Source organism: Nesoenas mayeri (genome assembly GCF_963082525.1).
Source record: "Nesoenas mayeri genome assembly, chromosome: Z".
Classification (NCBI taxonomy): Eukaryota; Metazoa; Chordata; class Aves; order Columbiformes; family Columbidae; genus Nesoenas; species Nesoenas mayeri.
Window position 1 is genome coordinate 37,215,386 of NC_137542.1, and position 15,381 is coordinate 37,230,766.

At 41.9% G+C, this 15,381-nt stretch overlaps 1 protein-coding gene across 5 annotated transcripts in view; it reads right to left on the reverse strand.

Moving 5' to 3' along the window:
• SHB (SH2 domain containing adaptor protein B) overlaps positions 1–15,381 on the reverse strand; it is a 54,828-nt gene that overhangs the window by 19,188 nt on the left and 20,259 nt on the right. For all 5 annotated transcript variants that reach the window (XR_013923539.1, XM_080362734.1, XM_080362735.1 and 2 more), the window contains exon 3: positions 6,515–6,712. Coding sequence is in view for 4 of the 5 variants with exons in the window: in XM_080362734.1 (XP_080218860.1) it covers positions 6,515–6,712 (198 nt within the window). In the remaining variant the exon portion in view is untranslated. The remainder of the gene's footprint in view (positions 1–6,514; positions 6,713–15,381) is intronic.

Sequence of the window (15,381 nt, forward strand, 5' to 3'; positions counted from 1 at the left end):
TTTGCAAAGCTGTAATTTCTTAGACCGCTGTAACATCTGTAGCAAAGCACATACTAATTATGTCTGCATCCTTATTCTACAGTTACACTTAAAACTACGGATTCTACATACCAATCATTTCAAAGAATTAAAGGACTGAATATTGACAGAAACAACAAAAGGAGCTACATCCACCATCTTTCTGACTCTCACTGCCTTCTGCTTCTAATCAAAAACTAATACTCTCAACTGCAGACGGATTATTGTTTTAATGTCATCTACTGGGGACCAGGCAAAATAACCCCTTCACTGTATCAGAAGGCAAACATCACAACGTGAGCTTCAACAGCAATATCAAAGAAAAAGTTAAGAGGAAAATTAAAGGCACTCCCTACAACAGAGTGTTGTAGATCTCATCCATTTAGAAATCAACTTATTATAACACATAGCCAGTTAGGCCTGTGGCTGGTAGTACTTACTCTCTTAAAGCAATGCTATACAACAGGCAGACAGCTGTGATGTCCAAAAATATAAAGCATGTAGAATAAAGATGTGTTGGATATAGAAAATGTTTTGGAGCATTTCTTGTTGTTTTAATATGCTTTCCTCATGGAGCTTAAGACACTGCCAAATCCCCTCTCTACTCAGAGGAAGTAGGCACAGACTAGTGAAAAAATTGACCCAATGTATTCAATCAAATTCTGAAGTATGCATGGCAGAAATATGCTGGTTATTTCTTAAAATGAGAACTCAGATTTAACCTCATTACTGCTTAATGAAAGCTGATTAGCATAACAAGAAGAAACATTGCTTGTGTGTACTTGGCAGTGATATATATGAAGAGCACTATTACTTCAACTGTAAGAAAAACATCTGGATGTAATTTGAGAACTCTAAGAAGACTGGTGAACATCATGCCAGCTTCTGACCAAGCAACATCTTTCAGACAATAAAAAATTTAGTTTAAAAAAAAGTGAAATTCAGTTCTGACTGTAAACAGCAACATCTTTACAACACGATGGTTACAAGTAGAATCTGTTCTCCAAAAATAGCACAAAGTTAAATTTCAGATTATTTTGAATGTTTGTCTGAAAAGTTCAGACATGTCTCTAGACTCTTGCCCTATTTCTTTTGTGTGTGTGTGAAATAAACTGGCAGGAAGAAGCAGTCTGAAAGGGATATCCAGGCAGATTAAACTGACAGGCATTATACTGAGTCAGGAAACAACCCACATAATGTTATCAGGACTGAGTTTTGGCTGCTATAAATCTCCTCTTAAAGCTGTAGTATATACCATGAAGGTTCAGAAGCTCAACTCCACGCAGCTGGGAGTGGAAATGTTTTTATTGCTATGGTACTTAGGTCTACATAGCCATCACAGTATTGAACCGACTGGATACCTGACCCTTTCTCTTTCTCTATGTGGCCTCTGCCCCCTAGTGGGTGCCACACCCCTCTGCTGGTGACATGAAAGAAATCCCCTGCTTCAAGTCCCCCAGGGCTCCAGCTCCAGGGTTCCAGCTTTCTGTGCAACCACCATTGCAGCCAGCAGAGGTCATGAAGTTTGGCATCTACAGATCCTCTCTCAAGAATCATAGAATCATTTCAGTTGGAAAAGACCCTCAGGATTATCAAGTCCAACCATAACCTAACCTAACTCTAGCACTAAACCATGTCCTTGATAACCTCATCTAAACACCATTTAAACACCTCCAGGGATAGTGACTCAACCACTTCCCTGGGCAGTCTGTTCCAATGCCTGACAACCCCTTCCGTGAAGCATTATTTCCTAATATCCAATCTAAACCTCCCCTGGCACAACTTGAGGTCATTTTCTCTTGTCCTGTCACTTGCTACTTGAGAGAAGAGACCAATACCCTCCATGCTACAACCTCCTTTCAAGTAGTTGTAGAAAGCAATAAAGGATCTCCTCAGCCTCCTTTCTTTTATCCAGGGTGAACAGCTCCAGTTTCTTCAGTTGCTCCTCATAAGACTTGTGCTCTAGACCCTTCGCGAGCTCCATTGCCCTTCTCTGAATTTGCTTCAGCACCTCAATGTCTTTCTTATGATGAAGGGCTCAAAACTGAACAGAGGGTTCAAAGTGGAGCCTCACTAGTGCTGAGTACAGTGGCACAATCACTTCTCTAGTCCTGCTGGCCACACTATTCCTGATACAAGCCAGGATGCTCTTGGCCTTCTTAGCCACCTGGGCACACTGCTGGCTCATAACCAGCCAGCTGTCAACCAACATCCCCAGGCCCTTTTCCACAACACAGCTTTCCAGCCACTCTTCCCCAAATCTGTAGTGCTGCCTGGGGTTGTTGTGATCCAAGTGCAGGACATGACACTTGGCCTTGTTAAAACTCATACACCTGGCCTCAGCCAATCGATGCAGCCAGTCCAGATCCCTCTGTATGACCTTCCTACTCTCCAGCAGATCAACACTCCCACCCAATTCGGTGTCATCTGCAAACTTACTGGGGGTGCACTCAATGGTCGCATCTAGATCATTGATAAAGAGACTATACAGAACTATCCCCAATACTGAGCCTTGGAGAACACCACTCATGACCGGCCACCAACTGGATTTGGCTCCATTCGCCACAACTCTTTGGGCCCGGCCATCCAGACAGGTCTTTATCCATTGAGGAGTACACCCATCCAGGCCATGCGCTGCCAGCTTCTCCAGGAGAATGCTGTGGGATATAGTGTCAAAGGCTTTACTGAAGTCTAAGTACACAACATCCACAGCTTCTACCTCATTTACTAGGTGGGTCATATTGTCATACAAGGAGATCAGTTTTAGGTATTTTGTATACTTTGAAAGAAAAATTACTTCTGGGTGGCACACAATCCTTGTGTGGGAAGCTAACATGTAACTCTGGTATTATTCTTAGCATTTAGAAAATTATCAAAACTAATATGTAAGGAAAAATTCAACTCACAGAACCCTTGTGCCACACTAAACCACAGCAACAACCTGCAGAGAGGTAAATAGCCCTAAAGAATTTCACCTTTGAAGACTTAAGCGTCACCTGCTCAAGCATTTGATCCTCCCTGCTCTTCTGTGCAGTTCAAGGGCTTTACTTACCCTCTCACCTTCAAACAAAATATTTTTTGCTCAAAAGCAGGTCTAACACCAAACTGTCCAAGAACACATGCAAGAATGGCTGAATATGTCTCCAGCCAAGCAAACACTGGATAGGTTGGCAAAAAATAACTGGAAGCCTTTAGACTAATACAGTCAGCAAGCATTAACTGTTCACCCTCCTCGCAGAAGCTCTTCAGCACCAACCCGTGGTCACTGTAGCCCAGACACTACCATGGCTTCTGGTCTTGCTCAGAGGGCTAGAACAATGGGGATGAATGAGGAAGCATACCATCCTTCTTCCTCATGGGCAGAAATGCACACACAGCTAATATGAGAGGGTCTTGACTGACAGGGAAGTCTCTCAAGGTGGGAGAAAAGAATTCCCAAGCAGACATAAGAAGGTAACAGAGTGGGACCAGCTGTCAGGTAGGAGGACAAATGAGAATGTAGGCATAGATGCAATTCTGTGGGACAAAAGAAATTGGAAAAGAAGACCACAACCAAAAGAAAGAAAGATGGACAAGAAGCAGCCATGGTGCTAGAGGGAAACGAATGGGAAACCCTCTAGAATTTGGAACAGAGAAATTCCCTGGAAAACACTGCAAAAAGCAGCCTAAGGCCCATTGCAAATCTACTGTTGGTGGCTCTGCACAGCTTCTCAATGTGTTGTGGGTAGCTTGTTGGTCCTTCCAAGTAGCAGACATCTTACTTCTGCAACAGTTACTGTGGACTGTGCTGCTGTGTAGTAGGGCTCACTTGTCAGGAGATGGACACTGCGCACATGCTCTGGGCAATGGCAGCAGTGCTGCCATCACAGAGACACATGAAAATGCAAGTAAATATCTACTGAACTGCGATAGACACCAATGCCACAGCACAAACCCAAAGCAGAAGGCTTTACACACATACATGAGACTGATATTCAGCATCTGTAAAACAGACATTGTGGCACTGGAAACGTGGTGATAGCTTTCTCTGTTGATCAGTCTATCTTGGCACACAATGGATATCCCAGATCTCACAGACAGAATAACCAGAATCTCACAGACAAGCCAACTCCCAGCACAAGTCTTGCAAGCATTTAACTGGTCCAGCAAAGGGGATGAGTAAGTTCAGACAAGCCTGAATCAAAGCCTGCTTCCTCCTGGCAGAGCTCAGAGCTCAGCAGTGGAACCATATATCCTACTAGAAGTCACACTAGCAGGTTAGATTTGTGTGATGGAGTTCATGTTGTCTAAGGAAAGAGGCTCCTTTACCTGGACAGCATCCAGGCTGGTTTAGATCCAGCCTTTAAAGAACTACCAGCATACACTTAATGGGAAAGTGCCTGAGCCAGGAACTGCACAAGATTGTTAACAGCTCACACACGAGAGCAAACCATGCTGCTAGGAAGTAGAAATCTGTTTTCTCTAACCTCTTCTTATGTTCCACAGGAGCCCAACAAGAGGAAAGGGGATGCTGAGCAAGAGGTTTTAAGCAGCTACTTCAAGTTCATCCATGTGTCTCTTGCTCCCACCCACATTTCACAGGATGGATACTGCAGAGATCAGCCTAGCTTGGAAACAAACCCAAACAACCTAAAAAGATGTAATAAAAAATGAAGCAGAGAGGCAGAACGACACAACAGATTGCCACTGCTCTACTCCACTGTGCTAGAAGAGAAACTTATTTCTGCCACCCACATGTCCCTGCCTATTAGGGGATCAGATCAGAAGCACCCAAGAAGGGTATTGTCACAATAGGCTCTGTTTACAAAACAGTAGCCCTATATAGCTGTGGAGAGAAGCCACTTCTCATTCCTGTAAGTATAGTAAAATTATTGCACACAGAATTGCAAAATCACAGAATCATTCAGGTGGAAAGAGACCATGTGAGGTACCTAGTCCAGCCTGCTCAAGGCAGAGTCTGCTATGTGATCAGATGAGACTGTTTAGAACTTTATCCAGTCATCCCTTCACACGGGATGAAAAAATCTGAAGATGGAGACTGCAAGAGCTCCTTGAGCAATTGGTTCCAATACTTGAATGTCCTTGCAGAGAAAAAAAAAAAGATTCCTAATATCAAATCAGAACCTCTCCTAATTCAACTTATGTCTCATCTTCTCATCACATACTTGCTCATTTGTGAAGAACCTGGCTCCATCTTCTTAAAGATCTCCTCACAGGCATTGGAAAGTTGCCATGACATGCCCCTAAATCATTCTCCAGGCTAAGCAAGCCAGTTCTCTCAGTGTCTTCTCACAGGTTACATGCTACAGTTCCCTGTCATATTGGTGGCTCTCTGCTGACATCAACATTTATCAACATCCTCCTTGCAGCAGAATTCTGGACACAGTATTACACGTGTTGTCCAAGAAATGTGAAGTATAGAGGAACAGTTGCTTTGCATGATCTACATTTGATGAGGTGCATTTCCTCTCCTCCTCCTCTGGGTTACTAAAAAAGATGCTGAACAGGAAGGTTCCAGAACAGAACCACACTTCTAACCATACTCCAGGAAGAATATGAATCACTAAGTAATTTACTTTTGAGGTCAATGACCCTGAGAGCTTTTCATGCATCTAGTAGTCCAGACTATCCAGGCTACAGCATTCCAAACCAGGTAACACAGCTGATGCCACAGCACAACATGCTGAAGGCTAAAGTCAAGATAGATGACACCTACTGCTCTCCTTTCATTAACAGATCTAGTAGTTTCAATGCAGAAACAGGTTTGTTAAGCAAGATTTAATCAGGGTAAACGAACACTGACTACTAATCATTGCTCTCAGGCTTCTTCCATGCTCCCTCCCAGAACCACATCTCTTTTTGCCCCCCCCCTCACCACAATCACCAACACACACAGCTCTCCTTTCCAAGCTTTCTGCCAAGTTGACACCTACAAAGGAAACGGAACAACCCTGCTCCTAGACACAGCTTTTCACTAGAACATGCCATTGAAGGGAAAAATCATAGAACATGTATGACTCTAGGACCCTACAAGAGCAATCTCAAACATGGTTGGACCAACTGATACAACTAGGTTCTACTGGGAACACATAGGCTCCACAAAAAAAAAAAAAAAAAAAAAAGAGCAGTCTTGGCCTTTAGGATCACATCCTCACTGAAGTAAGCAATAAAAGGGAAAAAAGAGAGCAGTATAACCAACACCAAGCACAGACATCTACAGAGACAGAAAACAGTTTGTGACAGATCCTACTGACTGATAAGTTCTTATGTGGGAGAACTCCAGCAGTTCAAAAGGATTAATCCAAAACCAAGTTCAACATACCCATAGAAATGTTTGCTATTATAACAAAACCAGTCCAAATATTGAGAAACTCATCACTGAGTAGAAGCATGCTACTGCATTCACATTACACAGCTATTTTTTGTCCTGACCCTTTAAGAATTGCCCCATAATTTAAGGACCTTGCAAAGCAACTCCCTCATCTAGGAATCCTACCTGCCAGAGCTGGGATGGTGACTTTGTTCCACTCCCATGGCTGATCATATTCATCTGCAGGCCTGTCATCATCCTGTGGCAATTTGCTTTCTTGTAAATGGTGACTCATCACACTTTCAGAATCAGAATCCACACCACTGCCTTCTGGTTCATAGGGTGTGTCATAGAGCTGCATGTTTTTCTGGTGGGACTGAAACTCTGTTGGCAAGAAAGAAAATCACATCAGCATCACTACTAACCATGCCTTATCATTACAGTCAATAATTTTAGAGCATGCAACTTTGACCTGTTCCTTAATAGACACATAATTATTCAGATGGTAAGCTTGTACAAGACTTCTAAATTCTACCTCTGCATTTGACAAGTGGCCAGAAGTAAAAGTTTGCTCTAGTTAATAACCACAGCACAGTCTCATGCCTCCACCAACAATCCCCAGCTTGCACAGAGCCAGCTTACAGGAAGCACACAATCCCTGTGTAAAGCACACTTAAAAGCAACTGCACATAAATCCCCAAGAACATTGAAATTTGTTTTACAGTTAACTCTTCCAGAGCAGATTGTTCAGAAGTGAAATTCAAACATACAAAAAAACCTCACAAAAGCTGATAATAAAATTATCTGCAGTTACCTCTACAGAATATCAGCAGAAAATGACCTAAGACTAGAGGAATACTAGTTCATAAAACTGGAAAGGAGCCAGTGCAGAGCTACCAAGACGGCAGGGTCCTGGGGCCTATGATAAGAAGATATGGTTTTTGGTTGTTCTGCTGAAGGCAAGGCCAAGAGGGATTTACCAGCAGCTCTCAGCTGCCTGAAGGGCAGTTAGAGCCAAACACTTTGAGCAGTATCAGAAGATGCAATAAAGAGAAAGAGAAACAGACACAAGATCAGCTTGAGAGATCCAAGTGGGACATCGGGGGAACCTTTTTCTCCTGGTGTATAGTGCAGTCCTAGGACAGGTCACCAGGTATGTCATGGTAAGTGTCTCCATTCTTTGGAGTTTGCAGAGCCTTGGCTAGACAAAGCCAGGGTGACTCAATCTACTGATGCAAAACTGGATGGAGTGGGTTACAGACCAGATGACTGTGACGCCATTCAGAGGCACCTGCAGATGTCAGAAAATTGCAGGTTAACTGGCTGGAAAGCAGTTCAGCAGTGAAGGACTTTGGGGTCCTCTATGACTGCAAGTTGAACACGAGCCAGCAATTCACCCTCAAGGTAAAGAGGGCAAATACTAACTTGGGCTGCATTAGGAAGAGTGTTGAAAGCAGGTCAAGGGAGTGCTTCTTCCCCTCTGTTCAGCACTGGTGAGGTCTCATCTGGACTGCTGGGTCCAGCACTCACCTTCCCAGTGCAAGAAAGACACAGACATACTGGAGCAAGTCCAGCAAAGCGCCATGAAGCTGGAAATGGGACTGGAGCATTTTTCATAGGAGGACAGACAGAGAGCTGGGACTGGACAGGATGAACAAGATAAGTTTCGTTGGGGACCTTATCAACACATACAAACACCTGATGGAAGAGAGTAAAGACAGAGTCAAAGTTTTCTTGGCAGTGCCCAGTGACAGAACAAGAGGCAACAGGCATAAATCAAAATACATGAAGTTCCATCCAAACAGAAGAAAATACCTTTTCACTGCCATACTGGTCAAACATTGAAACAGGTTGCCTAGAGAGGTTGCGGAGTCTCCACCTGTGGAGATATTAAAGACCTGACTGGACACAGTCAAGAGCAACCCATTCCAGCTGACCCTGCTTGAACGGGGTGTTTTATTAGATGATACCAAGAAGTCCCTTCCAACCTCACCTATTCTGTGTTCATTCTGCCCACTGACGGGAAAAAATTAATTGCAGCAAATTGCAAAGTTACTTAAAAAACAACACAACACCTCGGGGAGAAGGGAACTTATTAACCTGCAAATGAAGCAAAGATTCAGGGCAATTCTCTCCATTACTATAACAAAAGCTGTTCATAAATTCATCTACCAGCAAGACCTTTCTAACCAGGTCATTGCTCCAAATCATTTCAAAAGTACTGTAAAATTCCTAAAATATGGCAGTGCCCTTATCACCTGGAAAAAAATTACTACCTTGACACATTATAGATACAGTAAACTTGAAGAAATATACACCAAAACCCATAATGTAAATCCAAGCAAGACAGGTCATGATAATTCCTACTTATGAATGATAACTACATTACCACCTTTCAACACAGGCAGAACCTCAAAAAGGTTATCTTAAAGGGCAGCTTGTTTGGGGGAAAAAAAAAAAAATCCTTCAAATATTTTAAATTAAAACCACACAGTATCACAGTATGTTTGGGATTGGAAGGGACCTCAAAAGATCATCTAGTCCAATCCCCCTGCTGGAGCAGGAACGCCTAAGTGAGGTCGCACAGAAACATGTCCAGGCGGGTTTTGAATGTCTCCAGAGAAGGAGACTCCACAACCTCCCTGGGCAACCTGTTCCAGTGCCCTGTCACCCTCACTAAGAAGAAGTTTTTTCTCAAATTTAAGTGGAACCTCTTGTGTTCCAGCTTGATCCCATTACTCCTTGTCCTATCATTGTTTGCCACCGAAATGAGCCTGGCTCTGTCCTTGTGGCACTCATCCTTTATATATTTATAAGCATTAATAAGGTCACGCCTCAGCCTCCTCCAAATTAAAGAGATCCAGCTCCCTCAGCCTTTCTTCATAAGGGAGGTGTTCCACTCCCTTAATCATCTTTGTTGCCCTACGCTGGACCCTCTCCAGCAGTTCCCTGTCCTTCTGGAACTGAGGGGCCCAGAACTGGACACAATATTCCAGATGGGGTCTCACCAGGGTGGAGTAGAGGGGAAGGAGGACCTCTCGATCTACTAACCACCCCCCTTCTAATACACCCCAGGATGCCATTGGCCTTCCTGGCCACAAGGGCACAGTGCTGGCTCATGGTCATCCTGTTGTCCACCAGGACCCCCAGGTCCCTTTCCCCTACACTGCTCTCTAATATGTAATTTCCCAACCTATACTGGAACCTGGGGTTGTTCATGCCCAGATGCAGGACTCCACACTTTCCCTTGTTAAATTTCATCAGGTTATTCCCCGCCCAACTCTCCAGCCTGTCCAGGTCCCACTGGATGGCAGCACAGCCTTTGGCAGCACAGTCTTTGTCTTTCATCTATCTTTTGAAATGAATTCTGCTCAAGGAAAAATGCTGCACTAAGAAAAAACTGTGTTTGAAAAAATATACAGTCGATATTTTAATGAATTCTCCTGGATCAAAAAGATAAGTAGTTTATTTCTTCTGAAGTCAGAAATGTATGTATCTGTCTGTCTTTCAGTACTATGAAACCAATCACTGCTACACCAGGAAGTCTGCATTTCTGAGGAGCAGAAGCCATGATTCTACCAAACCAAAGACTCTAAAAAATAACCCCACAAAAAACCCCACAACAACAACACAATAACAATGCAACCCACAAACCAAACCAGATTATTCATTTTAAGTGCCAAATTCATCTACACGACTGGGTCCTGGTATGTAAGTCTATTTCAATACAGGAGCCCATGACCAACAGTTCTTTTTTACCTACAGGACCAAGCATGCAACTGCACAGAAAACACTACCTGTAAATATAAGGTGGTTTGTTACTGATTAATTGTTCATGATCAGGGCCCACAATTAGAAAAGTTGGAAATATTTGATTCTAGAGCAGAAAGGTTTCTCTAGAAAAAACTAAAACCTAGGGACAGTAAAGAAGCAGAAGAAGGAGAAAATATGTATGTGCATATATAAAAACATATGTGTGTGTACACATACACACACATATTCAGCCTCCTTTAAAATGTTTTCTATAAATTTGCTTGGAAGTCCATCTTTTACTTGATATATTTGAAGAGTATTGGTAAAGTAATTTTACTAAAAGATAGATCAGAAACAGTTCCTTTCAACAACAAACAGCACAGCTGAATCTGTACCACAAGCAGTACTAGCATTATACACACTGATAGTTCAGTACAGACTTGATATTTAAGAATTAGGTAGTTGAAGACAACAGAACATTTATGATGGTTCTCAGAATGTTCTCAACAGAACATTTATCATGGTTCTCAGCCAGATGAGATGTGCTCTTATCTTAATTTAGCCATCTGCTCGCATTCCCCATAGAGACAAGGCAGGGAGAATGACTGCTGCTTAAGAAAGCCTAGAATGTATTTCTTCGATGGACATGGTAACTATATGGTGAAAAGCAACATCGAAATGTGAACAGTACATTGTTTCTAAATAAACATCTAACCTGTGAATGATTGTGTCACTATGATTAAAAACAAGCACACAGCCCAACCAAACAAAAACCAACAAAAACAAAAAAGCCCAAAACTACATCAAAAATCGAGAGCTCAAAACATAGTCTGAAGCTTCACTGAAGACTAATGCCCATCTTTGTTAGCCATTTTGTCAGAAAAATGCCATGGAAACAAAGAGTAGTCAAAACTTTGGATGTGGTATCTGATGCATCCATAAGACATCTTTTCCTCTGACCAGGATTCCAGCAAGAGCAGGTACCATCAGTACTTTGTATCATCCTCTGGCAGGACTTAAAAGCACACAGCATCTGTATACTAAACTGTTTTTTTCCTGTTCAGTGCAAGGAACAGTGCCAGTGACTATTTGCCACAGTGATAATTTGCAATTTTACAGATGGCAAATTTCAAGAAAAAGCGATCAGCAACAGTGATTATTTGCAATTTGCCCACTTTGACTTGCTTTTCCCAAGGAAAGCATTCTCCTAGTTGCAATCTTTCTCTTCTGTCACTCAAGTTGAGCTACTGGCACAATGTAGGAACTCTGATCAGTACCCAAGCATCTAATGAAGATGACTCAACATCTGTTGGATGTAAAAGCCTTCAGATATGACTCCAAATGTTAGAATGGGAGTTTCGGTAAACTCAAACTCCAGCACGCTCCTGCACATGCATACAGCAAGGATCAGTAATGTAAACATGAAAGATGGTCTACATTTGCTCTTCAGCTCGGGAGTCAAAATGGTTTAATCTCGAATTCTACCTCCACGTGAGTAGACCAAGAAAGCTGCTCAGTTGTCATCACATCCAGCCACAGATATTTGCTTTTCACAGTCCAAGGCATTGAATGCAGTAAAAGACAGCTGACTTTCTAGCACAGAAAAACTGACAGGCATATGAATAATCAAATTACTGTGAAAATCATTCAGCTCAATCCCTTTGGCCTATAATCCCTTTACTTATTGTGTCAGCTCAGCACATGATTGATGGAAGGAGCAACTAGTACCTCGCATATGTAACACTTTAAATACTCTATGCTGAGCTTCCCAGTTGCTAATACTCAGCATCTTGCACTTATTTGCAGATTTGTCTGTAGTTATTATGCTACTCAGCCAAACTTTGACTAGATGCCGATTCTTAGTTCAAAGGCCACTTACCAAGTAATCCGTTAGTAATGCAGTGGTGTTTACTTCCCCTTGGACAACATCTTATATAATAGTACAGAACACAAAGCAGTGTTTGAGTGTAGCCAGCTACTGACAAAATGCTGTAAAGTATACAGGCTATCACATCATCACTCAAGAGCATTTGTGCTTACAAATATATCTAAAACCAGCAAATAAATCTGGTTAGCATTCAATAAAGCATCAGTCACAACAGACTCTACTGTTAAGGAAAGCAAACCACAGTCATGTAAGCACCATAAATCAGTTCTTTTCCCTTCTTGCAACAGAAACATCACAAATCATGATGCATAACAAAGGATATTTTCCACCTAGGTCAGGTCAGAAAGCATCATGTTAAAAAAATCCATTCCTGTCATGATCTTGATGCATACAACTAAGCCAATGCTTTCTGGTCATTTTTCTAGTTACATTCTTATTTTCCAACATGCATCTCTAAAACACTAACAAATGTGCATGCAAACATTTTTCAATGCACAAAACCAAACCCAAAGAGAAAACTGCGGAAAGCTGGATTTTTTTACTGGGTGTTTTGTTCTTTATTTGTTTTTAAAGAAAGATATAGGAAGATCCTTTAAAAAGTGATTAGGAAAGGTTGTCTGTTGATCAAAGCTCTGTATTCTACCATGATGCCAAGTTTTCTTAGTGACATTGCATCTCACAACCAATGGAAAGGAGAATAGTAAGTGCTATTCAGGTTAACATACAAAAGCAATGGCATATCTGAAAGATATAATTTTTTTCCTTTGTCTCACTCTTCTCTTTCTACTTCAACTGAGATAGTAGCACAGACACCTTCCAGCTCACCTCAGACTACATTATAGTCATAACAGCTGCTGCAGGACTTGCTTAGAAAAAGCTCAAAAGGGCTCAGCTGCGCCTTCATGCTTTTCTGTCTTGCAGCTCATCCCAGCCAAGCACAACTATTTAACAGACCATATGAGAGCTACAACCGCACAAGAGCCACCAAACCCACTACTTCTTCACACAGATTTTCAAACTACCCACTCCACAGAAAATTAATGCAGAACTCAAAGCCCAGGGTTCCTCCAGGCAAGCCTCATTTCCCCGCAGTTTGCCTGGTTTGTTCTTAATTGCTAGTCTGACCTACAACAGCATTAGTTTTGCAGGCCTACATTCTGCTTCATAAATCCAAACTGTACGCAAAGTCTCCCACTCCAAGCCACCAACACCTGAACAAGGCAGAATCAAGAGCAAGCTCAGATGACGATTGAATATTTCCATCTTCTTTTTGCACACATTGATATTGCTCAAGAAATTCAGTCACAATAGCATGGCATAGCCCAGGAGCATGCAGAAACACACTGCAGGTTTCCTAGATCTTTGCCTGAGTAGGGGTGACAAAAAGAAATGCACATATCAGCACACCAACACACACCAAACCAGATGAGGCTTACCTGACCGCAACCAGAAAGGGCAGGCTTCTCCTGCAGAGAATAGCCTCTGATAATTGTAGCAATTAGAATGGTGATGAACAGCTGAGTTTGTACAGGTATTTGGGCTTCTCCAAAAGAGCACTTTCAAGCAGAATTATTCAGAGCATGACGCAGGGACTCTTCAAACTACAGGCAAGGGTTTTATAGCATTTTGAGCTCAATGGTTTCTCTTCCCCAACCATCCAAGCACCCAGTCCTTTTCTTCACTTTTTGTGGAGGAACATAGGTCAGATTCATCACACACCAAGCAAGTAAATTGCATGAATGAAGATAAGTTCCTCCTACATGCACTCTCATCTAGCCTGTTATGATGTTGACCTACTTTGCCAAAGTTCTGGACACCATCTTCCCATTATTTTGGGAGCAAGTTGTGTCTTAACAAGAAGCAGTGGCAAGAAACTGAAAAAAACCCTAAAATTATATTCAGGCTTGTGGTTCAAGTGTCAGCATTTAGTCCACTTCAAGACCACACCAAGTCATAAGAGCAAGATGAGGGTGTTGAAGCAGGAGAGGAAAAAAAAAAAGGGGGGAGGGAGCGGGGAAGAGGGCATTTAAATAATTTTGTCTTAAACTCATCCGGGACAATATGTTTGTACATTGAAACCAAGAAACAAAATACTGTGCATGCAACTGGTGCATTGAGTGGAAAGACGTAGGATCTCTCTTGGTCTCTCTTTCTAACCCCTATTCCAGACCAACGTGGGGGGATGGTTACTCTTTCAGGAGAACACTAATTTTGCAATTACCCACCTGTACAGAATAGAAGAGTTAGTTTTTTATTTTCACATATCTGTAAGCTGGTATGCAGTATCCAGAGCAACAAGCACTGCTATAATATTTACCATTAGAGAGAATGCCTTATATTATTTTCAGGGAGAAGACAGATTTCAGCATAGAGGAATGCTATTAATTTTATGCACACCTGGTTTTCACCTCCACTTATGCACCTAGTCATAGCAACCACAACACACCACAGTCTCTCCCAACACGAAAAATAAGACTCTACGCATTCTAGCCTTATTTCCTTACAATTACTGATGGTGTGTGAAGTGCTCCACGAAGACAGGAAGAGAAGCACCAATCATCATGGCATCTAAAGTGACAACATGCCTCAATTGATGCATGAGACCTAATGCAAAGGAAGAAGTCTTCTTCTGTAATTGTTCCTAGACAACTTATTTCCTTTAAAACCTTGCTGAATGAAATATCTGTACAAATTTCTAATGAAGTAAGAAACAACTTGAAATAGATGCCAAAGCCCTGGAGGTTTCTAACTAACATTACTTCTAACATATTTTAAAGTAGTAGCACAGCTGTTCAGAACATATGCCCTGGCTTCTACTAGGCCGCAGGAAATTCTGCACTACAATCAGGCTAGCAGCAAGTGCAGGCAAAGCTCTATAAACACACACAGTAATAGTAGCACTATGCTCAGGACACATCAGACATCCTCTTCTTTGTCAGTTCTAGGAAAAGCTCTCCAAGATTTCTAGTTCAGTCCTCTAGAAAAACCTCAACATCTAAATAAAGTCACCGTGTTACCAGTCAGAAGCCTACTCTGTGTGCTACTGAACTTCTTCAAATCTCCCTCAGTAGCTCCTCACATGGCAAACGATGAGCTGAAGGCACATACACATCACATTTCAAGAGTGAAGAGCTACCTTGCACTTTTCCCCACTTATTACATTTAAAAAAAAAAAAATTAAAACTTCATCCCCTAGAATGACCAACATGTAGTCGTCCTATTCACACCATCTGGCAACAAAACAATTAACATAAGAATTCTAGTGAGGAATCCACAGTACCATGTGAGATTGAATGATGATGGATGAATTATAACTTTGAGTTGTTTTCTAGTCATGGCCAGCCTAGTGTTAGATCCTCAAATAGAATCTAGAATTGGAATACATACAACATAGGAATAAAAGAAGAAACTT